Genomic DNA, 24,608 nt, shown 5'->3' on the forward strand with positions numbered 1-24,608 from the left:
CACAGCAGCATTTCACTCCCAGCTTCAGCTGCTCCTTGCCATGTTCCAGTCTGCTCATGTCTCTTCAGTAAAAGACAGAACACCTTCACTTCCAACATGAAACTGTTCTTTTCTGCTGAACAGCTGGGAAAATTAACATCTGTGCAAACACAGGCACCTAAAGTGTGGGCTAACACGTCTGAGCTGGGGGTCTACTCCTCCTAGAATCCCTGCAGAGACATTCCCCTCATCCCAGGGAAGGTATTTCAGACAGGCCCAATGAATCACACTCCAGAAGAGCTTCTTACTGTGAAAGAAAGCTGGGTGACTCATTCAGGCCCACCCTGGGTATCACTCCACTAAACTGACGTATTAAGGTGGCATTTTCCACCACTGCAATGTTTCTAACAAAGCCAGGCTCAAGGCTTAGTTTTTTAACACTCTTTACTCAACAGTGCACTGTACTTGGGAATCCTGCTCTTGATTTTGGCTGGAAAACCTGTTTTTTCATGAAGAGATTTTTTTTTCAAAGGGCTCTGCAAGCTGCTGTCTCTTAAAGACCTCCCATAACTCAAGAAGAGCTCTGTCTGTACTCTGTCTCTGGCCCAATCTCCATCAGGGCAGGGAGTTTCTCCTTCTTTCCTCTATCTCCATGTTCTTAGCCTTTTTGTTCTTAGCCTTTTGCCCTCAGTTTGCCCATGGTGGGCAGTCAGGTGTTGCACTCTGCAGGCTCTGAGCACCCAGCTCAGTGTCCTTTCTCAATAAAACCAACTCTGCCCAACTCAAAAAGACTTGCTGCTCCATGGTGCCCCATGACAGGTGTCTTGATGTCACATCATGTTTGATTGCTGATCCAAGCACCATCCAGCAGGACCAGCTTCCCATTCCTCCCAAACAGGTAACCCCACAGCACTCATCCCAAAGGAAAGGGTTCATGGATCCAGGTCTTACAATCCCATGGCCGAACTTAAAAATCCCCCGCACAAATCTCAGAAAATCAGAGGCAAGCTCAAGCCTTGTCTACTTTGTCAGCAATGCTGGCTGCACTAATTTCATGCTGAATTCAAAGTGGCTGAGAAATCCACTCTGCTCGTGTTTAGGGCAAGAGGAAATGTCCTCAAGTTGCATCAGGGGAGGTTCAGGTTGGATACTAGGAAAAGTTTCTTCACTGAAAGGGTGGTGAAGCAAGCACTGGAACAGGCTGTTCAAGGAAATGTTGGAATCCCCATGCCTGGAAGTGTCCAAAAACCGTGTAGCTGTGGTGCTTAGGGACAGGGGTTAGTGGTGGGCCTGGCAGCATCAGGTTAATGGTTGGGCTCGATGATCTGAGGAGTCTTTTCCAACCTAAATGATTCTATGGTTCTATGAAATTCCTGCATTTCTATTCAGTGATAAACACAGGAAAGAAGTGAACTAGGGAAATGTTTCTTAGAGGAAATAGCAAGCCCAACCTTCAGCTAATGCTGTTTCCCATAACTTTGGCTTTCAGCTCTTGACAAGACTGACACGTCTGTGTAAGGGGAAATCAAGCTCATAAGGTCTGGTTGCAATATGTATTGATTTTAATGATCCATGTTTTTAAATTACTGTAGATAATGGACTACAGAGGAGCCATCTTGCTACAACCATAATTGTAGTTATCCCTCTAATTTCTCCCCAGTGAATCTTCAATGTGAGCTCTAACTGAGGTCTAGTTATTATTATTCCTGGTGTACATGGCATGCAAGCGTGTCCAGTGATCGACTGGGTGTTAAAAACGCTACTGGTCACTTCCTCACACTTATTTATAGTGATCATATGGCAACAACAACGCAAAGACTGCAAAAATGTAAATACAATGGAACAGGATTTAAAATTACTGGAAGAAACCTGTTCCCAGCTCCTCGCAGCAGCTTCCAGCCAGCTCCACCTGCACCCATGCATCCTCCAAGGACAGCTGGATAACAGAGCTCAGCAGCACCCAGAGGACACAGGAGCAAAAAAATCCGGTTGTAATAACTAAAACCTTTGACTGTTCACGGGCAACAGTAAAAATCAACACGAAATTCACGTGCACCAGCACTTGCAGAGCAGTCCAGAACTTCTCAGTGAATGGCTCCAATAAATCAGCATGGCTGAATTGTTGCTGACTGCACTAAAGTCATTGTACTGTATATGACTTTTCTACTTCAGTGAGAAAGCAAAGCAAAAGGGAATGAAGCAAACTGTCACTCAGGAGAATTCCAGCTCCAATCAACCATCATGGATCAGGAAACCCAAATTGTCAAAGGGGCCTCAATTTAGTCCTGGATTTTTGAGGCGTTAAGACCCAAAGCATAAAATCCAAAGGCAGAATTGCCACAGACAAGAGTTCTCCTGTGCAGACCTGAAGTCAGTGCACAATGGCCACGTGTACACACACACACAAAACACGCCTTGGAATGCAGCTCTGGGTGATTCTAGAGGATTCAGGCTCTATCCCATCAAATTCTTTGGAAATTCACACCAGGGAGGCTCTTTGGGTCACATTTCACCAATACTCTGCGACCGGGAGAAGCCAGAGAAAAACCACTTTTAAAAGAAGTCTCACATGCTGGATTTGCAGAATTCCACACAGGAGCCTTTCCACAACCAGCTTAATGTTACAGATATTCCCTGCAAAACCAGCAGCCACTGGGCTAGCAGGGGAAATGTTCACAACCTCACGCTGCTCAGCTACAAACACACACATCCCATAAATCAGCAGTGGAATTGCTCTTCCACTTGGCATCAGTATGGTCCCCTCATCAGGGCATAATACTCCGTGCTGAACTTTGGCTTCCAGCCCTTCAGCAATTGGATTTCTGCCTTGTGAAACAGCATGGCCATGGCAGAGCTACATATGCTCGATTACAAAAGGAGGACTTTCAAAATCAGCCGTCCCCCAGGTGGGACAGGGATGGTTAATCCGTCTTGCAAATTCCCTGACACAGTTTGTAGGGGTTCCTACCCCAACCAGGGCTCCACCAGTTCAGTCTTTGCTTTTGTGGAAGGATAAAAACCCCCTTTTCCTTCTGTCTTTGACTCCATTGTTTGGATTCAATTCTCAGGGCAATTCTTTTTTTTTTTCTTTTTTTTTTTTTTTAATTCTTAGGACAACTCTTTCTTAGATGCTCTGTAGATGCCACAGAGCACCTACTGGGCACCATGGCAGGGATGAAATTCTGCTGGAACAGGCAGATGATGAAGAAGAAACGACCCCACCAGGAGGATAAAGCTGAGCAAGAAGTGCTGAGTCTTCTCAGCAAGCTGATGGGATGGAGGTAACAGGAGAACTCATAAGTACAAATATTTCTGTCCTTCAATCTCCTGTGTGGAGGCATTAAAATTAAACTGCTCCTTTAGTTACAGCTGCCTGACACCTAAGACACCCCAGAGAGCCCTGTAGTGACTTCTAGGGACATGAAGACAAGTCTGTGGCCAGCAAATATCTGCTCAATGTCCACAGAAGCTCCGAGCTCCACAGTGTGGTTCATTTCTGGACCTTTCTCCAGACCTCCTACATCCCACAGAGAGGTCTGACTGTACCCTCAGCTCTGTTATAGGAAAAACAAACCCAAATGTATTTTCTTCCAGGGCAGTTGCAAGGGAGCAAGGCTGTGGTAACCACAAATCCTATCAGAGAATATCCTCACCTGGAAGGCACCCACAAGGATCACCAAAGTCCAACTCCTGGCCCCGCACAGGACAACCCCAAGATGATGTGCCATCATGAAATGTAAGCTTAAGAAGGAATGGGATTTCCCAAAGAGAGAACTTATCCAGCACAATGCCAAGCAAACCAAAACCAGCTGGCTGTGGAGGCTGAGCAGTGACCTGCCTCATCATGCTGGGTGAGAAGGCAGGTACCTTCCACCTCATCATGCCTGCCAAGACACAGAAACCAAAGCAAAAACTCAGCTTCAGTTGCTGATACCAACTTTGGGCTTTGCAGTGGACAGCTGGGCAGGGGATGTGTCCTAGCCATCCCAGTTTCTTCTCTTGCCAGAACTGGATGTTCTCAGTTCAGCTGAACGTGAACATGAAAGTTGACAGGACTCATTTGGAAAGGGAAGTGATTTTCCTGCAGGTAAACGTGCCACCTCCTCCTCCAGATTAATGTTAACCAGATGGCCAACTGCCTGTGGACTGCTGCTAAAAAACACAGGCTGAAATAACCAGAGAGTCTCCAGGACAGACACAGAGAACTGATACAGAACTGGAAACGAGCCACGAAAAAGCCCAACCAGCATGAAACTTGGAACTGTGTGCGGGATTGTCTGCAGGAACCTCCTGGGATGGAGCAGGTGGATTGGCAATGGCTGTTGGATGTTTTGCACCAAGAACATGAAACCTGTGCTGTGCTAACAACTGGAGACTGGGTCTTCCAGAGCCCAGTTCTGCACATGCAGACCCAGAAACACGTGAAAAATGCACCTCCAAGGAGATGGTTTGCAAAGCCTGGTCTGTCCCAACGGGCTGGCATCAGCAGGAGCTGGAAAAGAGCACTGGGACAGACCTTCTCTTTGCGTTAGAGAAGGTGGCATTGATGAGGGACGTTAAAAATGTTTCAAGCAAGAGGTTATTAATGCTGTGAGGTTTAATTCGGGAATGTGCCCAAATCTCCATGTCCCTGACAAAGAAAAGAGGATCCAGGTTCTGAGTGCAGAGGGAAATGACACAGATCTGGCTCGCACTGAGCAAGGACAGCAGAGCCAGGATTGATTCAGTCATTGGTTTTTAACAATGGTTTACTGCAAAATCAGTAGGTGTGAAGTGCTGCCAGGAGCCCAAAGCAGAGACGATCCGATTCCACCACACCTTCCCCAGGATGAGATACAATACAAGGGAGATTGGACCTGATGCTCCCCAGTTTCAGATTAATTCCAGTCAGAAATCAGCTTTGGAATTATTACATGTAACAACCACCTCCTCCTCTCCACCAACACGCATTTTAACATCTACTACAGCAGCTCCCCATGTTTTTGGTAGATCCAGAAACATTTTAAAAAATATCTTTTTGGTGTTTTCATTTTCCTCTCAGCAAGTCCCAGTGTTGATCTTGGCCTGTATGGATAAAATTATTCCCTTTTATTGCTCTGAGATCCCAAATCTCAATTCCCATGCAGTTCCCCAGCTAAGGGACATTCCTGATGTAGCTGTTCTAACTTGTGTGTCACGTGCACTGTTATAATTCCAATTATTTTATTTGCCTCCTTCTTAAACTTAGCATCTGCCATTGCAGAGGATCTTTTCAGACCCATGATAATTTCTGTTTGTAGTCTTTGAGCCTCTTTTTTATCTTCCCCTTGCCTGAGACGGGATGACCAGCACTGTACAGAGTATATAACTCTCCAAACCACCTCCATCCATGAGTTTCTCCTGTTCTCTAACCCCATATCCCTGCACAAGGTTTTTTGAGGTGCTTTCTGGCAGTCAATTCAGAGCACTGCAAGCTTTATGACTAGTGAATATTTTTCTCCTCAACATGCATTAATTTCACATTTATCAACACTGAACAAACTGCCTTTGCAATCTTGCAGTCCATTTCCCTCCTATGTTTACATCTCTCCAAATTTCCCTTCTCCTGCCCCAAATATGTCCAATTTCTTTGTGTCACCCTCAAATTTTATTCCTCTCTGCCTACCCTCAGCATTGTTAACAAACAAGCATAAACAACAGAGCAGCCAGGGCAACAACAAAACCTTGAGATACCTCCCCAGATCATAAGGTGTGTGAGTTTTTAATCATTGCTTTTTCTAGTGTTAGCCAAATAACATAATAAAGGATGCGAGAGACTGGCAAAAAGTGCTTGTCCTGGGTCAGGACAGCCACTCCCTGACTGACCTTGCTCTTTGCTAGTCCCTTTTCTTGTGGCAGCACCTCCAATTTGCCCCCATTTCATCCACCTCTGCCTCTGTCAGCACAAGGAGAAGGCGTGTTCCTCCCAGCTTGTTGGTCAGCCCATCACCTCCACTCGCTCTGCTGCCCATTTCCAAAGGGACCAGATGGGAATCTTTTGGGGGGACCTTGTCTAGCACAGCCCTGGTGGCACGGGCACGATGCCCATCATGGGCTGCCCGTGTTGGTCATTGCACTTTGGACTCTTTTAACTCCAAACTGACAGCCAAGGCTTCAGGCAGACGGACATCAGCGCCTCTCCACTGGGTGCCTGCCCTGGGTGGCTGGAGGAAGGGAGCAGATCCTGCTCCCTCTAACAGCACCGTGGTGTCCAACAGCAGCCTGCTGCAGGTCCCAGGACACCTGGATCCACGGTGAGGAATGCCCGTGGCAGGAGAGGTAAGTGAAAAGCACATCCCTGGCAGTTCCCAGGGATGTTGAAGGATTGCAGCAATACCCTGCTCCCTCCCTCCGCAGAGACCACACCATTTCCAGGGTGGAAACAGGCGGTTCCTAATGGGATTCTGCAGAGCTGGGAGACAAATGTAACAGCCAGGCAGAGCATTAAGGAATGCTTTCCATCCAGCAGAGCCCGAGTGAAACACTCGGACATATAACGTTATCAACTGGCTCGCTGCCACGCATCAGATGCAGAAACGTTTTTCTCTTTCTGTGACGAGCTGCATCTGTAGCAATCACTATAATTTCTCTTGACATTGCATCCCACACCTCTTCACAGAGGCAGGACTCAAGTAGCACTCTTCATTTAAATGGTAACTTTGATTTCTCGGGGCTACGGGGATGTGAAGTGGTTCAGCCTGTACCACTCGGGTGGAAGGGAGGGCTGCTGGAGCTGTGTTTGCAGGCTGTGCTTCCCAGGTGAAACCTTCCGGGGAGGGGGGGGGTCTGAATCTGACATCTGGATATTCCAATATTCGCCCTCGAAATGCAGGTAGAGGAGGGAGGTGTTCACTGCAGAAAGGAAATCTGACTCAGGATTCCCGTTGGTGTTCTCCCTTGCTCTCAGGGAGAGAGCAAACCCCGCTGAGCCCACCGCCAGGAGAAAACTCCTCTGAAAGGGCTGGGATTCCGACTTCTGTTTACCAGCTGAGGAAATCTTACCCACCAATTAGGAACCATTCCTCCTGTCACTCAGCTGAGTGGCTGATGCCGCCCTTTGATCCCCTCATTGCACAACAAAGCCTGTTACAGCCCCATTATTTTTATTGTCAGCACTTTCTGTTATTTGCCTCTAAAAATGGCTCCCATTTAAATAACACAAAAAGGCTCGCTAGACGAGCACACACACACCTACAGCGGTGAACAGTCATCATAACTTCTGCAGCAGAAACAAAAGCCGTGGAAATTTCCATGCTTTTTGTGCTCTCCTGCCCCGGGGCAGGAGTTGGGAACTGCAATGACGACAGAAACCACAAGGCCCTTCCGGGGCTGGAACTTCTGGAAAGGCAACTGAAAGTAAAAGGTGCTTCGTGGCACGTGTGTGATTGGAAACGATCCTCGAAGTTACACTGGCCCTCCCCGTCCTTAAGGAAAATCCAGGGGGATGAGGGATTGCTGGAGCAGGTTAATGCAACCTGGGAACGTGAGAGGAGGAGGGAAGTGACAGCTACGAGATAAACATGATTGATCTGAGGGATAAGGGCAATTAAAGATGGGCTGCAACATCGACCAAAACATGCAGGATGGATGGCAAAGAGTTGCCAGATGTGCCATTTGGGTTTTTCCTGTATCAGAGGTGCTGTTGGTCAAAAACTGGCAAAAATTATTCTATTTACAGCTACTTGATGCACTTCAAAGGAGACTTTATGCTGCACTATGACATGGGGTGTGAACACGCGTGGGAGCACGACAGTGTGGTAGAGGTTATGTTGCAAATTAAAACCCTTCACTCGCCTTTTGGAGGTTCTTTGCTTGGCACAGACCTGCAGCCACCACATCTCCTCGTTATTCCCACAGAAATGAGTAAAGAGGGAAGAGGCACAGGGCAGAAGGGACAGCAAATAAGGTGGATATATGGTGCTCCATCTCTTTGGAAAAACCACCTTCCCTACATTAGACCCTTCCTGTCAGTCTAGAGGTGGCAATGAAAGCTCAGCTTTCTTTGCATTCCCACTACAACAGGCAGGGAGCAGGAATGGGATGCAGGAGAAGGTGCAGAGACACGTACCTTGGGGATTATTCCTGCCTGGAAGTGACTCTGCTCTCCTGTGTGTGACCCAAACAAAAACAAGTCCTCGGATAACCTGCCCCATTGAGTCACATGCACAAAGTAAGGCACAAAGACAGCATTCTGGGGAGGGTGGAAGCAGTTTCTGGCTAATCAGCTGCAAGAGGGCTGAGTATATTCAGCAAGAGGCAAAGGAATCATAGAATGGTTTGGGTTGGAAGGGACCTTAAAGCTCAGGTCATTCCCACCCCCTGCCATGGGCAGGGACACCTTCCACTAGCCCAGGTTGCTCCAAGCCCCGTCCAGCCTGGCCTTGGACATTTCCAGGAAGGAGGAAGATACTGCAGCTCTTGCACAAACCACATTCCTGTTGACTTTACCTACTGTTTCCAAAGGAGTTGGGATCTCTGAGGTCCAAACAGACCTAAAACCATTGTGCCAAAACCAACCAGCCTTTAAGCAGAGATGGTCTGGCATCATTTATCTCATACCGCAATTAAAGGCAACACATTTCACAATGCCCCAAATCAGTCAGCATGGACAAGGGTAATCTCAGTTCTTTCTGACCATTATCTGTCTGTTCCATCTTTTTATTTTTCCTAATGCTAACTTTTGACATAATTGCCTACATTTTTACAAATTATGACAGGAAGGAAGAAGATGGCAGAGATGGTACCACAGGACATCAGAGCCCAAGGAGTTGAGGAAAACCCATTGAGGCACCAACCCTGGTTCCTGGGGCCAAGGCAAATCCTCCATGAAGAGATGAGGAATCATCCGTGCTGGGGCACTCTTTCTCCAAAGCCACATCCCAGATTCCAAAGAAACTGTCTTCCAAATATCTAGTTCATTTTTCCAAGCATGTTCTCATTTGCAGAATTTTTTCTATGTGGGCATAATGTGTTTTTAACTGTTGAAGTGGAACTGTTTGCTAAGAAGGGGAAAAAATGCCACCCTGCAGGACAGAACCAAAATCTAAAGGGTTGAAACAGGGCTAAATAACAGGCATCCCTCTGCAAGTCTGTACACTAGAGACAAACACATCTGAAGATCAGAATCAGGTCTTAAAAAAAGATCCATCCCATTCCTTGAACATATTTACTCCAGTTATTTGATATTGTTCTGAAAACCTCCTTCATGCCGCACTCATCTCATCTGCTACTGTAATTCACAGATTTTATTTTCCACTATATTTTTAATTTATATCATGTTTTATTTATACCACTGTCTTTCGTGAAACCCCAAATTTCAAAACTGACACGAGCGCTACGCACGTAAAGTAGACTTCTTATTATCAACGTGGCAAGGGGAGACAAAAAAAAAATGACAGGAATAAATCTTGGGTTTTACGCCGGCGAGACGTTCCGCGAAGCAAAGTGACATTTCTCAGCAAATACAAATTGTACATTAAAAGATAATTTTCAGAACATGATACCAGCTACGGAGCGCGGCACCATCACCGCGCAGAGCAATATCGAGGCCGTGTTTCAGCAAACGCCGGGTTGGTGTTGTACCAGCTCGGCCCCGAGATTGCATCGGGCCTTGTGAGTAGACTTTGGAGTGATTAAATCTGCTGCACACGAAAGCGCCGGTTATTTGGCAAACTGTCAGCACGGCGTAATTGATATTTTAATTACAGCGCTGACACACGCGCGCGCTGCTCCTCCTCGGCCTTCACGCAAACCCAGCGCCCATCATCGCCCCGGACGAGTTTGCTCAAACCCAAACTGAAACGCAACGGGCGATGTTTGGAATTGCTGGGAAAGGCAAACCAAACCCTGCCCCCGGCGCTCAATGGCAGGTGAGGCGCAGAGCAAACAAGAGGCACGGTCTCATCTGACATCTGTTCGGGGACAACTCCTGCGCTCCCTCCCCGGGGATTTTACGGCTGATAAGGCGGCTCTTGAACCGGTGGGGCTGCCCCGGAGGCAGCGGCTTATCGGAGAGATAGGGACCAACTCAAGGAGAGGAAAGGAAAGATTAAGAGGATGAATTTCTATGGAGCAGTTAAGAGTGGGAATGTGAGGATTGTCACGTGGCTGCTTCACTGAGAGCAGCTGTTACAGCACCTCAGGATGGGACCTGCTGCCTTCTGACCAGGTGAGGGCTAGGGGGAGATAAGGACCCTGTTTGCAGCAGAAAATCAAAAGAGACACAGGTAACCGAGACAATTCTACAGCCAGACTTAAACACACACACTGGTTCCTGCTGTGCAAGGCCCCTCCACTGTGGTATGATGTGGTGTTGTGGGGAAGAGCACATTTTTTTGCTTTCCTGCATCCCCTTGCCCTGGGACACAAGAATCACAGAACGGTTTGGTTTGGAAGGGACTTCCTGTCGAGGAGCAGTTCTGCTGCAGGGAGGTGGCTATTAAAGGTTTCCAGGAAAAAAGGCAAGTGCCCACGAGAGATCCCCACCCTGGCAGGTGACAGTCACACTCTCCCAGACCTGGCAGGCCAAGTGACACCTTGCCCTCTTCCTTACCCTTGTTCAGGGAGAAATTCTTTCGTTACAAAGCAAGGCCCACATCTGCTTTGCTTCTCAGCTGTCACAACAGTTCCCTTGTGTGAAAGGTGTATCATGACACCCACCCTTCTCATGTCTCAGAAACAGGATACTCATGGGTGAACCTGGAGACCAACCACACAAGCATATTGGTAGGAGCTTGGTCCCTCAGGTTCACTCTTCCCATACACAGCCCAGCCCTCACAAGCTCTGCTGTTATTTGAGCACTCACTGAGCTGGGACCTGAGTGTGACCCACATCACCCCAACTCTCTCCCAGCAGTGCTTGACAAGAGACCACTCAGAAGTATCTGTATCAGCCATGTGTAAAGTGAGGTTGCTGCTCCACAGAGAGCTTGTGCTAGTGCTTGGACTGGGAAGATCAGGGAGGGTCTCTCCCACAGGAGTAGAGGACCTGTATCCACAGAATCACAGAACTGTTTGAGTTGGAGAGGACCTTTAAAGGTCATTTAGTCCAACCCCCTTGTCATGGGCAGGGACACCTTCCATTATCCCACATTGCTCCAAGCCCTGTCCAACCTGGCCTTGAACACCTTCAGGGATGGGGCAGCCACAGCTTCTCTGGGCAACCTGTGCCAGGGCCTCACCACCCTCATAAATAACTTCTTCCTTACATTTGATCTAAATTAACCCTCTTTTAGTTTAAAATCATCCCCTCTTGCTCTGTTGCAACACACCCTGATGAAAAGTCTGTCTCCATCTTTCCTTTAGGCATTGGAAGGGGCTCCAAGGTCTCCCTGAAGCCTTCTCTTCTCTAGCTCTCCCAGCCTGGCTCCAGAGCAGCTCTCAAAGCATCTTCATGGCCTCCTCTGGACTCGTTCCAGCAGGAGGCAGCTCTGCAGGTGGGGTCTCACCTGAGCAGTGCAGATGGGCAAAACTCCCCCCTCCCCTGTTCCCCCACTGTGGGATCAGCCCAGCACACAGCCAGGACATGTCCAGCCTCTCATCCACCAGCACCTTCTCCCGGGGGCTGCTGTCAGTCTGTTCACCCCCCCAGCCTGGGAGATTCAGCCTGGAATGATAACATTTGCCCTGACCCAGGTCCAGCACCAGCACCTGGCCTGGTATTCCCATAGGCACCCCCACTTCTGCTTGCAGGCACCAGCTCTGCACTTGTCCCTCAGCATCCGCAGTCGCTCCGAGAGCACGGCCAGGAGCAGCAGCATTCCTGCTCTCCCCGAGCACACACAGCCCAGCCACGACGGCTAAAACTTCACAGAGTACCTCACCACACGTGCCCCTTCCTCTGGGAAAGCGTGTTTTAAACACACACAAGAACAATTTACTCTTTGATTGGGAATCTTGTCTGCCAGGTTCCGACCCGGAGTGAAATTTTATGGCCGAGCACTCAAGCTCGGGGGGAGGTGTGGTGGGAAGGGGCTTCCAAGTGAAAATGCCAACAGATACTTAAAGCCAGAAGCATGTGTGGGTGTTGCTAAATTAAGCTTGCAAGTAGGTGGGGCAAATGCCTTAAACGAGTTTGTGAAGGTAAAATAACGTTCATTAAAAATAGAAAAACAACTGAAAAAATATCCTTTGTATTCAACTTCACACTCGTACATCATAATGTTCCAGTAAAAGCCCATTTTCCCTTGAGATAATAAAAGAATTGAATTTTTCCTTATCGGTCATCTATTTTTCTAGCTAAAGCTATTACTCCCTCTCTCCGGTTGCCAGGCAACAAGAAATATTAATAGCAGCTTTTATTAGCTTAGCTTTAGCAGTGGAGTACCAGAATGAGAAAATGGAAAACATAAATGTGTTACATAAATCTTTCAACCTTTCAGGGTTTGTGTTAGTCTCTGTTTTCATAATGATTTATTGAAGTGATGGTTCATTTATGAGAAAAAGGAGTGTGAAATAAGAAAACGGAACATTACCCTGAAGGACTGTTTGAAAATAAATAATTATAGGAGGTGAAGAAAAGCTGTTTAAAACCATTTTTCTGAGTTTTATAAAATTTAAAAAGACATATTTCTTTCATTTATTGCCTCTGAGAAAAACACTAGTAGGGAATTGCAAACAGGGCTCTGCTTAATACAAAGAACCCTTCATGTAGGGTTGTGTTATTACTATTTTCCACCAAGGGCTCATGTTTTGGAGTTTAGTTTTTAAATACTGAACCATTAATAAGCAGAAAGCCAAATTAGTCAAAACCTGAAAGCACACAACACAAAATTGCCACTGTAAACTTATCCAGGACTGAAGCGGGGGGAGCTCTGCAAAGTTTTTGCTGCTGGTGACCCAACCACTGCTGCTGTTGATATATTTATTTATTCAGGTTCTTTCCAAGAGCATGAACTTGCTCTAAAGGGCACTGCTGCCTGTACATTGCACTGGGATATGGATTATTTCAAATAACTTATTTTAACAGGCAGAGATTCAAAATTAGTGAAATATTGATGTATTGGAAGCATTTGCTGTCCTGCCTACTGGGATCATGGATTTCCAATGACTTAGAGAAAAGACTGGCACATCTTACTTGGCTTTTGTGACAAAATCTAGCTGAATATAAGGGAGAAGATTTCACAGTGAGGGTGGGGAGGCCCTGGCACAGGTTGCCCAGAGAAGCTGTGGCTGCCCCATCCCTGGGAACACTGAAGGTCATGGTTGGACGGGGCTTGGAGCAACCTGGGATAGTGGAAGGTGTCCCTGCCCACAGTATTTGGGTTAGAACTGGATGATCTTAAAAGGCCTCTTCCAACCTAACCCATTCTGGGATTCTGTGATCCTCTGCTGGAAAACCTCCACGCTCACCAGCTCTGTACAGCCACATCCAGCTGTGCTGCCCATCACTGGGTACCACGACTGCCTTCCCAGGGCTGTGCCGGAGAAAAGCGCTGGGATTCCCACTGATTCCACCTCAGGGAAGGCTGGGACGTGGGGAGAGACCCACAGAACCAAGAGAGCTGGCCAGGGCATGGCCTTGCAACCTGCTTGCAGGAAAACTTTCTTCAAGGTCTTCTGGTGAGCACCAGAAAGGAGCCCTTCACCACCCCAGCTCTGGGAAGGGGCTGCCTTCCCTTTCCACTTCTCCTGCGGGAGGGCAGGCAGCTGGATTACTGCTGAGCTGTTTTACTGGTTTCCTCTCTGTTCCAGACCAAAGCCCCATCGTGCTGGGAAACAGCTATTCAGGCTGCAAAGTCAACTGAAAACTTCAGGAATTTCAGCCTGGCACTTGCCTTGCTACTACAGTTCACCCCCATCTGCCATTTTACTCCCTCCCCTCTGCATAGACAGGTTCCACAGCTAACTGGAAATCTGTCATTTTACAGAATCAATGTGCTTTTTGCCAGTGAAGATTTTTAACAGTTTTCAAATAATCTGTTTCCAGTCAACAAACAGAAACTAAGAACTTTCAGGCTGTGGTTGGAGCATTTTTGCCCTTGCACCAGCTCGCTGTGGGCAGAAAAAAGTCACCCCACTGGGTTCAGGGAAGTGTTAGTGCATTTAAAGGACTCACAAGGATCTCTCATCATGAGAAGCACCGGGTAGATGCAGACACAGGGAGAGCCACCAGCTGCTCCAACCAAACTCTACATCTACTCAGCTCGTGCTGGCTCATAACTGCAGCCATGTGCCCAAAACAATGCTTTCCATACATGGGTCTGCCCTCATTCCCCCTGGCCATGGCAGAGCTGGAGGAGCTGCAGCCCACAGTGTGCACCATGGGAGAACAGGCTGGTTTTTTGGTGTGCCCTAGCACAGCCGCCTCCTTTGACCAGGCTTGGGGGACTGCACAGTTTCGAGGTTCTGGAGCAGCTGTGGTGAGCTCCAGGCAGTGCTGTCCCCCTGACCAGGAGCTCCTGGCTCCCTCCAGCCCAGCACTGTCCCACCTGATGAGCAGAGACACCCCCGGCCCACTTGGTCGCTATTTAATATTTATGGAAATATGTTTGAGCTGCACTGGAGATTCCTGAGCTCTGACCTTGATCAGCCTTTGTTTCTGTCAAACATGTTCTGCCAAATCCCTTCTGAAATCTCATTTATTCACAGCAGCTCCTTAACCCAGTAGGCCCCCATCTCACCACTGATCCACAGCATGTCTCTGCTCCCTGCCCTGATTCCCCCATGCCCCCAGATCCCAGCCCCAGTGTGGTCCCAGCCCAGCAGGACTCCCTGTGGATCCCTGGAGGGTTCAGCAGCTGCTTGTCCACACTGTTGGGATGGTGACAGTGGGCAAAGTCATTCTCTTCCCAAGGAAAACAATTTTTTCCTAAATATTTCCATTTCTCAGCAACAGTCACATTTCTCCTATTTCCTTTCCCTCCTGCCACTCCTCTTCTTTCCTTCCTCTTTTCCCATAGCAAAAGAGAGGCCAGTAGAAAAGAAAATCCACTGTAGTAAGAATTTTCTGTTTGTTTCTTGTCATTACGCAAAAAATAACAAGTTTTCCCCAAACAAGCCAGTCCTGCCTCCTCCCCAACCTCCCCACATCCCCTTCCACCATCCTCCACACATCCTGTGCCATTCCTTGTCCATCCATCCCTGTTTCCCTCCTCTCCAGCTCCCTGCACCCCACATCCAGTGATTAAAAACTCCCTCAACTTCCAAAAACTCATGGGGGAAAAAACAAAAAGAGAAATAAAGTGAGAGAAACAGCAGTGAAGAACCACGTTATGGAAATGCAGAGTTGGTCCATGGGCAGAGCACAGTGTGCAGAGGGCAGTGGTGGGGAGGGTGCTCTGGATGATGATCCTGAGGGGATAAGGAAACACAGAAGTGGTGGTGGATTTGGGTTTTCCCCATCAGGGCACAGCTGCTGTGCTTGAACAAGGGGCTCCAGCTCCTGACAGCCTGGGGTGGGCTGGAGGCAGGAGTGGGGGCTGGCACACAGCAAATCCCCCTCCACTCTCCAGCTCCCACCCTGCTAATGGGAACTTCTTTGCTGATTTAAAATCACTCTCAGTTGGTCACCTCCACAGTGGGAGCAGCAGCCCATCTCTGGCAGAGGCACTGGGAGGCTTAATGCAATCCAAGGGTAATGTCAGGACATCCCAGGACAAGAGACACATCTCAGGGGACAGCAACCTGCACCTGTATTTTCTTTATTTACTTCTGAGCTCTTAAAGAAAATTCCAATCCCCTGGCTCTCTGGGAGTTAGGACTCACCTCTTTCCAGCAGCTTGAGATTTTTTTCACGAGGATGCCTTAAAAAAATCCCAAGGCTCAAGTTACATTTTTAGAGCACAAGTCTGACCAATGTCTAAATATTTTACGTGGAATTGCTTGTCATTTGTCACCATATTCAAACCAAAAGACATGGCAGCCAAGGCAGGAAACAGCTGTGTATGCAAAAACCTGTATGAACCACAGCAAGGAGCAGGAGAGAGGCTCCAGCTCCAGCATTTGCATGAGCTACCTTGGTGCTGGAACAAAGACAAAACCTCCCCGGGCTGAGCCACCTCCTCTGTGCTCAGGCACTGCTCAGCCCAGACTGGCTTCCCACCACTACCCCTGTGGCAATGAACCCTCTCCTTTTGGAAGTGTTGGCAAACAAGCCCCTTTCTTGATGTGGAGGTTTCCTGCTGCAAACACCCCCCTGGTGATGGGTGGTGGGTGACTTTGGCAGGGTTGGAGCACGTCGTGTGCCCTGTGCCATCAGACAGCGACGCCTGACTCACTTCTGGCTTCACGGGGACACCACCCCCTGAGCTGTGGCTTGACAGGCACGTGGGCAGGAGATGAAGAATCACAGAATGGTTTGGATTGGAAGGGAACTTAAAGACCATCTAGTTCCACTCCCCTGACATGGGCAGGGACACTTTTCACTGGACCACGTTTCTCCAAGCCTCGTCCAACCTGGCCTTGGACACTTCCAGGGATCCAGGGGCAGCCACAGCTTCTCTGGGCAACCTGTGCCAGGGCCTCCCCACCCTCACAGGGAACAATTCCTTCCCAATATCCCATCTAATCTGTCTTCTGTCAGTTTGAAGCCATTCCCCCTTGTCATGCCCCTCCATGCCCTTGCCCAAGGTCCCTCTCCAGCTCCCTTGGAGCCCCTTTAGGTACTGCAAGGTGCTATGGGGTATTAACTGTATGAGTTTAAAATCTGCTCTCTCCCCAGGGTTTTATTGTGTCCTCATGTGCATGTGCTGCTCCCTTCAGCACTAACAGGAGCTGTAGGTGTGCTGTGGGACAAACGCTGCCATCGTGGGCTGGTGCTGGAGGAAGGGGAGACTCGATCCCCCGCCCAAGAGGGGACAGAAGGTGTCACTTTTCAGTGGGGAAAAAATGCTTTGGCAGGAGGGTAAGGCAGGATTGAATTCTGACGTAAAAGTGCAACACAGCTCCCTCCCTGATCCCCTCCCTTTGCTGTCAGGACCTCTGAAGATGTATTACAGCTCCGAGGGTTTCCACTCAAAACCAAACAGTTTCAATTCACTATTGGCTGGGAAATTCAGGGTTCACTGGATTTTTTTATTTTCGTGGTAAGGGGTAAACAAATCTTAATCTCTCTATTCTACTTTTACAGCCCACTAAGCCCCCTTCTTATCTTCTCTGGCTCAGTCCTGATTTATTGTCACCACGCTGCATTTGTAAAACAGTACCATAAAGTAAGAAAGAGAACATTTCCCAAGGACTACTCCAAAATAAATTATTTCAGACGTAGGGAAGCTGCTTAATAAATCCCCCGACTCTTTTTTTCTTTAGGTATTTTAGAAAGTGATTTATAAGTGCAATATCACCTCCAAAAATGAGACAATCAACACAGGATAAAATTATCGTGTTATGAAAATAGGGGTCAGGCAAAGGGATTGTGCTTTAAATTAAACCAGGGAAAAATATTTCAGCTGAAATTGACTCTTTTTGTCTCAGAAATGAATGTTTTAATCACCTAAGAACCTAGAAGCTAACACAGAGCCCTAAGTAATATTTAATTCCATAGAAATATGCCTCTGTTCGATACTGATGGGCAGAAAATGATATTTTTCTTAAACACACTAACAATGAAACTTGGAGACTCATCAGTACTTTAGAAAGCCTTGGGATTTTCCTAGGCTAAGAGATAATATCCCATTTAAATATTTAAATATCACTACCTTTCAGACCATTATCTAGTCAAGCAATCAACACCAAGAGCTCCCCAGCCAGGCAGGGGCAGCCTCCCAGCCATGCTCTTTAAGTCAAATTAACTCTGTTTGATATCGATGCCATCCAAAATCAATGATCTTAGAGAGAAACAATGTCGAAACCCAACCACAGGGCTAAATCTGCTAAAGAGAAAAATGCTATTAAACAGCAACAGTATTAATTCAGTATCACTGTCAAAATCAAGTCACAACCTTTCCTCGGTGCTGCTGATGCAGAAGCATCGTAAGGTCTAATTAGCCCTGAAGTTTCTTCCCAGAGCTCCACTTCAACTTCATTATCCCTGCCTTGTTTATCCCTACAGATGAGTCATTTGAAACCTCCCAAGGTATCCCCTTGCCAGGGCGTGAGGCAAGAGGCAATTTGAGCCTGCGAGTGCAGGGAGGGATCTTGTTCCCCTTGAAATCAATCACACAGCTTTCCCTTCAGGGAGCATCCATACTCCTCCTGCTGATGGCACTGGGGCCACCCTGGCAGCAGGACACAGGGATGAAGAGAAGGGATGCAGGGCTATGAACTCCAGGCTTTGGCTGGTCACACTCCCACGGGGGATGGAGCACGTGCATTTCGCTTGGTTCAGGGAGGATGTTAAATACACAGAGGAAAACAACCTTCCCTTGCTCTTGAGTGGTTCATGAGGCTCAGGAAGACATCAAACTGGAAACACAGAATTGACACCATGTGCATGGCCACTCAGGTGACTCCAGTCTCTGCCACTGCACCCCGGCCTTGGTGGGCAGCACCACAGAGCTGCCAACCCCCTCCTCAGGCAAACAGCTCATCACCAACACCTTTCCATGCTCAGTTGACCCATAACTCAAAATACAGAGCAGCTTTGATGAAAGACAGTAAGAGGGGAAGGGCACTGACCGTGGGTAGCTGGCTGGAGAGGAGATGCCCATCCTGACTCAACATGTTGGAGACCATGATGGCTGGCAGGTCCATGTTCTGGTAGGGGTAGGCTGGGATCAGGCTGTTGGGAGGGAGGCTGTGGCACAGAGAGTGATATCCAGTTTCGTGGTCCACCAAGTGCAGGAGGGAAGGGTCAGGGAGATTAGGAGGCGTTATGGGAGGGATCTCGTAGTCCTCGTTGTTTTCATTCTGGCTGTTGTACGTCTGAAACGGGAAAAAGACATTTTGCAACATTTTGTCACTGCCCCGCTGCTTCAGCAAAGGAAATGATCATTTGTGTAAGAAATACAAAAGCACATTCCAGTGAAAATGGTTTTGCTGTAATAAAAAGGATAACTCAAGCACTGCACACCAGGTTGGAACTAGGCAGGAGCCGGGGTGCAAGTGTGGCAGTGCTGCACCACCACCCATCAGGGACACCACGGATCCTCACACACCTCAGATCCACTCAGGTCATCCCCTTGCTCCCCTCATCCCTCTTGCACATCTTTAACTCGCCAAAACCTCAGCAGAAACTTCCATGCCTGGACCACAGCCAGGCCAGGGATGCTTGCAGAGCCACAACCATGGCAGAGCTGCTTCCTGACCAGCCGAGGCATTTGTGAGTCAAAGTCCCTCTCTGGGCACCCAGCTCAGCTCTTACAGTACCTACAGCTGGTATTTTTAAGAGTTTTTATGAGAATTAGATCTGTAGAAATAACAATTACCTGGGAACAATATTCAAAGAATCATGGAATGGTTTGGGTGGGAAAGAACCTTAAACCTCGCTTAGTTCCAAACCCCCTGCCGTGGGCAGGGACACCTTCCACTAACCAGATTGGTCCAAACCCCATTCAACACTTCCAGGGATGGGGCAGCCACAGCTTCTCTGGGCAACTCATGCCAGGGCCTCACCACCCTCACAGTAAAGAATTTTCCCCTAATATCTAATCTAACTCTTCCCCCTTTCAGTTTAAAGCCATTCCCTCTTGTCCTAATTCCCGTCGAGTCCTCAAAAACTCCAGCATAGAAGCTACAACCAGGGAGGGAGATTTGCAAACACAGCCATCACTTGTTAAAAAATCCTTTAAAGGGAACCTGCATGACTTCACCACACACGGAGATTTGTCCTTCCTTATATCCCCTTCCAAATTTCATCTGGAGAAGCATTCCCTCACCTCCCTACCAACGCTGCCTCGAGGTGACATGAACACACAGAGATGTCAGTACTCCGTCTGCTCCCCATCTTTTCTGGAGGCTTGTTTACTTCTAAGCGTTCCAATTTATATAAAGAATATGTTATTGCACCTGTGCAATCGTTTTCGCTTCAGACAAAAACATATTTGCTTCATAATGTAAGTGTGAATCTATCCAAAATTATTAATTATCAATGCAGAACATAATGAGTCTCTGGCAGAGGAGGCTGATTCTAAACATCTACTGTTTCACATATTATTATTATAGCATATGAAATTCTGATTAGCCATAGTATTATACACGTGGATTTTAAGCTAAATTTCCCTGATCACCTAGTTTCATGGTTGGATTTTGACTTAATACTTGATTTAAGAGCAAAACCCCAGATGTTAAAAAAACCAGTTAAGCGCTGTAGGCTTTATTAATCCATTGTCCCAGGGCTCATCCTCAGATTCCTGCTCTTCATCACCCCACAGTGTGGGGAGAAAGCCCTTAATAAAATAAATTAAAGCCCATATTTAACCAGAACACAGAAGTCAGTGGGAGAGGCAGGAGAGAGCAAGGAGGGATCTGTGGATTGGTGAAAGGGCACTGCCAGGGAGAGCCGTGGCTGTCTGGGGTGTCAGAGCAGGGGGTCGCTCCTGCCTCACCCCAAAACTGGGGCTGGTAGCAGCTTGTCCTCTGCTAAGCTGAACCCCCACCCCTCCCCTTCCCTCACCCCACTGCAGAAAGAGACAAAGAAAAGAACTGCTGACAGGACAGAGGGACAGGATGTCCAGGGGGACCCAGACGAGCTTGGGAAGAACGAGGTTTAAGGAGTCAAAGTGCAAGATGCTGCCCCTGGGTCAGGGTGATCCGGGCAGGAGCACAGACTGGGAGAGGTGCTCACCGGGAGCAGCCCTGTGAGAGAAGGACTTGGGGTGCTGGTGGAGGAAAGGCTGCACATGTGTGTGCACCCAAAGAGCCCAGAACCCCCCTGTCCTGGGCTCATCCCACAGCGTGGGCAGCGGGTGGGGGGGGATTCTGCTGCTCTGCCCTGCTCAGGTGAGACTCCACCTGCAGTGCTGCCTCCTGCCCTGGGGTCCTCAGCACAGGAAGGATGTGGAGCTCCTGGAGCAAGTCCAGAGGAGATGATGAAGATGCTCTGAGGGCTGGAGCCAGGCTGGGAGGGCTGGAGGTGTTCAGCCTGGAGGAGAGAAGGCTCCAGGGAGCCTTTAGCTCCTTCCTATGTCTAAAGGGGCTCCAAGAGAGCTGGAGAGGGACTCTGGACAAGGGATGGAGTGACAGGACAGGGGATGGCTTCCTACTGCCAGAGGGCAGGGTTAGATGGGATATTGGGAAGAAATTGTTCCCTGTGAGGGTGGGGAGGCCCTGGCACAGGTTGCCCAGAGAAGCTGTGGCTGCCCCATCCCTGGAAGTGTCCAAGACCAGGTTGGAGCAACCTGGGCTAGTGGAAGGTGTCCCTGCCCATGGCAGGGGATTGGAACAAGATGACCTTTAAGTTCCCTTCCAACTCCAACCATTTGATGATTCAAGAGCAGGTACTGCATATCTGCCCAGAACCTTCATGTTCGCCTGAGATTCCCACCAGCTGTAGGGAAACAAGAGCATGCCAGAAACACAAGACAGAGCCTGGGCCCTGATAGCTCTGTACCAACTGTTATTGTTCAGGGGAAATTCAAGCTCAGCTACTTTTCCAGCCAGCTTCTGTCTAACAGTGTTATTATAGGGAGGAGGCTGAGGGGATGTACAGAACAGCAGACAGAGAGATCCCATTTAATACATCTGCTAGCAAGGTTTCCATTTGGGCTGTGCTCCTCGAGGTACACCGATTCTTTCCCAGTTATTTAAGAGGATTTCACTCCATGCTTTACAGAAAGGGATTTAAATAAATCATCACACAGCAAACTTGTTCTCCAACTGGTTTATTTTGGTATCAGGTATATAAGCAAGTGGCTTTGCTGTGCTTAACTAAATTATGTAAAACCCACTCAAAGTTTCCTAAAGCTCTCTTCAAAACTATGAGTTCCTTGTGTTGCTGCAGAGCAGCTCACCCAAGGGCTTTGAGGTGGTTTTGCAGGGAGTGCCAAAGCCCCGTCGCCCCGCTCACCCCCTGGCACGTTTCTGCCTCTGTTCTATTCAACCCAGGGGGGAAAAAAAAAAAAAAAAAGAGAAAGAAAAAAGACCTGTTTAAATCACAAAGCTTTCCAAACAGCTACAGCATTTTGCAGACGTATCAAAATTACAATCAAAGCTGTACACAATCAAAATCAGATTAGACAATATCCAATCAACATAATCAGACTCGGCGCCTGCCAGCTTTCACACCCTGTCGCTACCGACAGTTTTCCAAAGCAAGCCTCCTTCACTCTATATGTGTTTTAAATAGATGGCTAGAAAGATGAGGAAGGGAGATGAGACAGATAGGCACTTGGGAAGGCTGGGGAAAGGGAGTGATTTATTGTCACACACGGTGCCTACTGACACGTCCAAGATGACGCCTCCACCCCCACGAAGGGTGGTCTCACAAAGCCACCTCTCAACCCCTCTGCAGGAACACCCAGCGCTCCCTCCCACCACCATGTGGGACACACAGCAGATTGTATTTTCCATTCTTATGTTAATTTGAATTAAATTAAACAGCCAATTATACGTTATAAGGATACATTACAAATTAGATCAGTGAGCCGGTCTGAACCCATTCATCCCACCAGGGCTACAAATGTGACTGCAGAGCAGCTCGTGCTGCTGAAAGGCTGCCCAGCACGGGGCACAGAAAAGCACGGGAGATCTGGGATTTTCCACTGTCAAACAGATGACAGTTGTTGTGATTACACATTATTCCTCTTCAAATTAAAACACTGAAATCAGCTGAAACAACAAGCCTCTTCTTGCAAAGCCTCTCGCGGCTCGCAGTGGAGGGCACATGGGTGGTACTTGGGAGTGGCGACCCCCTGCCTCAGCCTGCAGAGGGATGGAGATACAGGATGGAGCCAGGAACCTCTCAGAGAGGGGGCAGTGCCCCTTTTCTGAGTCCCTCCTTGCCCTCAGCCCCCTGAGCAGCTCTGTGCCCCAGTTAGAGGGGCTGTACAGGACCAAACTGCCCTGAGCACAGCCCCAGGGTTATCACAGAACCATAAAATAGCTTGGGTTGGAAGGGACCTTAAAAATCATCTCATTCCAACCCTCCTGCCATGGGCAGGGACACCTTCCACCAGCCCAGGTTGCTCCAAGCCCCGTCCAACCTGGCCTTGGACACTTCCAGGGATCCAGGGGCAGCCACAGCTTCTCTGGGCAACCTGTACCAGGGCCTCATACCCATGGTTATGCCCCATCCTTGCACAGCAGTGGCATGGGATGGCATTGCAGCAGGCATGACCAACCTCCAACAGCAGCAAAATCATATTTTAAAACAATTTTTCCTTCTTAAAAACCAAATTTGAACGTGCTCCCTAGACCATCTCCATCCACCTGCAGGTTCAGCATCAGAGCACAGAGGAGGGGAGGGGAGGTGATGTGAGGGGACTGTACTGGAAAGAAAAGCTGACTCCCAGCAAGGTGACACCCAGTCCAAGTCCAAGACCAAGAGGAGTTAGAATAGCTAACCAAGTTATTGGCTGCTCCCTCAAAGCTCACAGCACAGGGCCAGGGACACGTTATTCCTAATCACTTGAAAGTCAGAATTCCTAAACCCTGTGTAAAAGAACACAACCAGGTCCCCTTGCTGAACTGCTGGGGCACACCCTGTGCTCCTAAGCACCATCAGGTCTTGGAGACACCCCAACATGGCCTCCTGCCAGTGCTGCTCCCCACCACAGGGACAATGTGCCAACATCTCCTGGACTTGCTGCATTTCTTGATGCTTTTCAGAAGAGGGAGAGATGGATACGAGGCACCCCAAATCCCAGGACCTGCAGGAGAAAGCTCTCAGGCAGGAGGCAGCTTTGGGGACTGGTCTGTTGATGGCAAGTGGCTCATCTCTGCTGCAAACATGGAGCACATCCGTGAGTTATCCTCGTGCCCTGGGTGTCCCTCACCCCTGCACTGTGAGATGGGCACTGTGACCCAGCACACCCTCTGCCATCGGGCTGAAACCACACTTGATGTTGCTGCTGCTTCATCTTCTCCTCCTGAACTCAAATAAAGTCAAGCCCTGGCAAGCTCCCCCCAGCCACCCCCTAACCAAACCTCCCTGAGCCCGGGGGAGCGCTCCCAGGAACTGCAGTGAAGAGAAGGCTGGTTTAGATCCATTGCCCCAATCCCTGTGCAGCACCCAGGGGCTCCACACATTCAGATGGTCTGAAACCAAGGGATGTCCAGACATCTTAATGCTGCACAGCTCTTGAGGGACCAGCTGTGCCTCAGCCAAAGCCACAGCCATGCTCTAAAAGACACTACGAATCTGCATGCAGGTGACTGGGGAGGGAGTAACTAGTGTTGAGCACTTCTATAAATGAAGCCCTTTGCTTTCTCCTGCCTTTCCCCTCCTGGAAAGGAAGGAAGACACCATTCTCCTCTACAAAACACTCCACAGCCAGGCAGCATCATGTCTGCACTGCACACGGGTATTAATCACAGAGGACATGACCGAGGATCTGGGAAACTGTTCTCCTCCTTGGCAGAATGGCAAATGTCCAGTGACCCCAATTCTCCACTGAGTCATGTTCTGTGTGATTATCTGTGAGGATCCAGGAGTTGCAGCCAAGCATTGATTCAGAGAAATAATATTCCCAGTGAAGAGGATAAAGATTTGTAGTATTATTGCAGGTAAATATTTGCCCTGTCAAATAACATTCAACAGTAAATATGAGCCTAAGAGAGAACATTTGTTCTTGGTA

At 48.4% G+C, this 24,608-nt stretch overlaps 1 protein-coding gene across 2 annotated transcripts in view; it reads right to left on the reverse strand.

The window, feature by feature from the left end:
- The window catches only part of TOX2 (TOX high mobility group box family member 2), a 161,323-nt gene that overhangs the window by 54,225 nt on the left and 82,490 nt on the right, over positions 1 to 24,608 (reverse strand). For both annotated transcript variants that reach the window (XM_051802790.1, XM_051802789.1), the window contains exon 3: positions 18,553 to 18,798. In XM_051802790.1, the coding sequence (XP_051658750.1) occupies positions 18,553 to 18,798 (246 nt within the window). The remainder of the gene's footprint in view (positions 1 to 18,552; positions 18,799 to 24,608) is intronic.

This window comes from Manacus candei, unplaced genomic scaffold, assembly GCF_025592945.1.
Source record: "Manacus candei isolate 608988 ecotype Guabito, Panama unplaced genomic scaffold, ASM2559294v1 h1tg000057l, whole genome shotgun sequence".
Lineage (NCBI taxonomy): Eukaryota > Metazoa > Chordata > Aves > Passeriformes > Pipridae > Manacus > Manacus candei.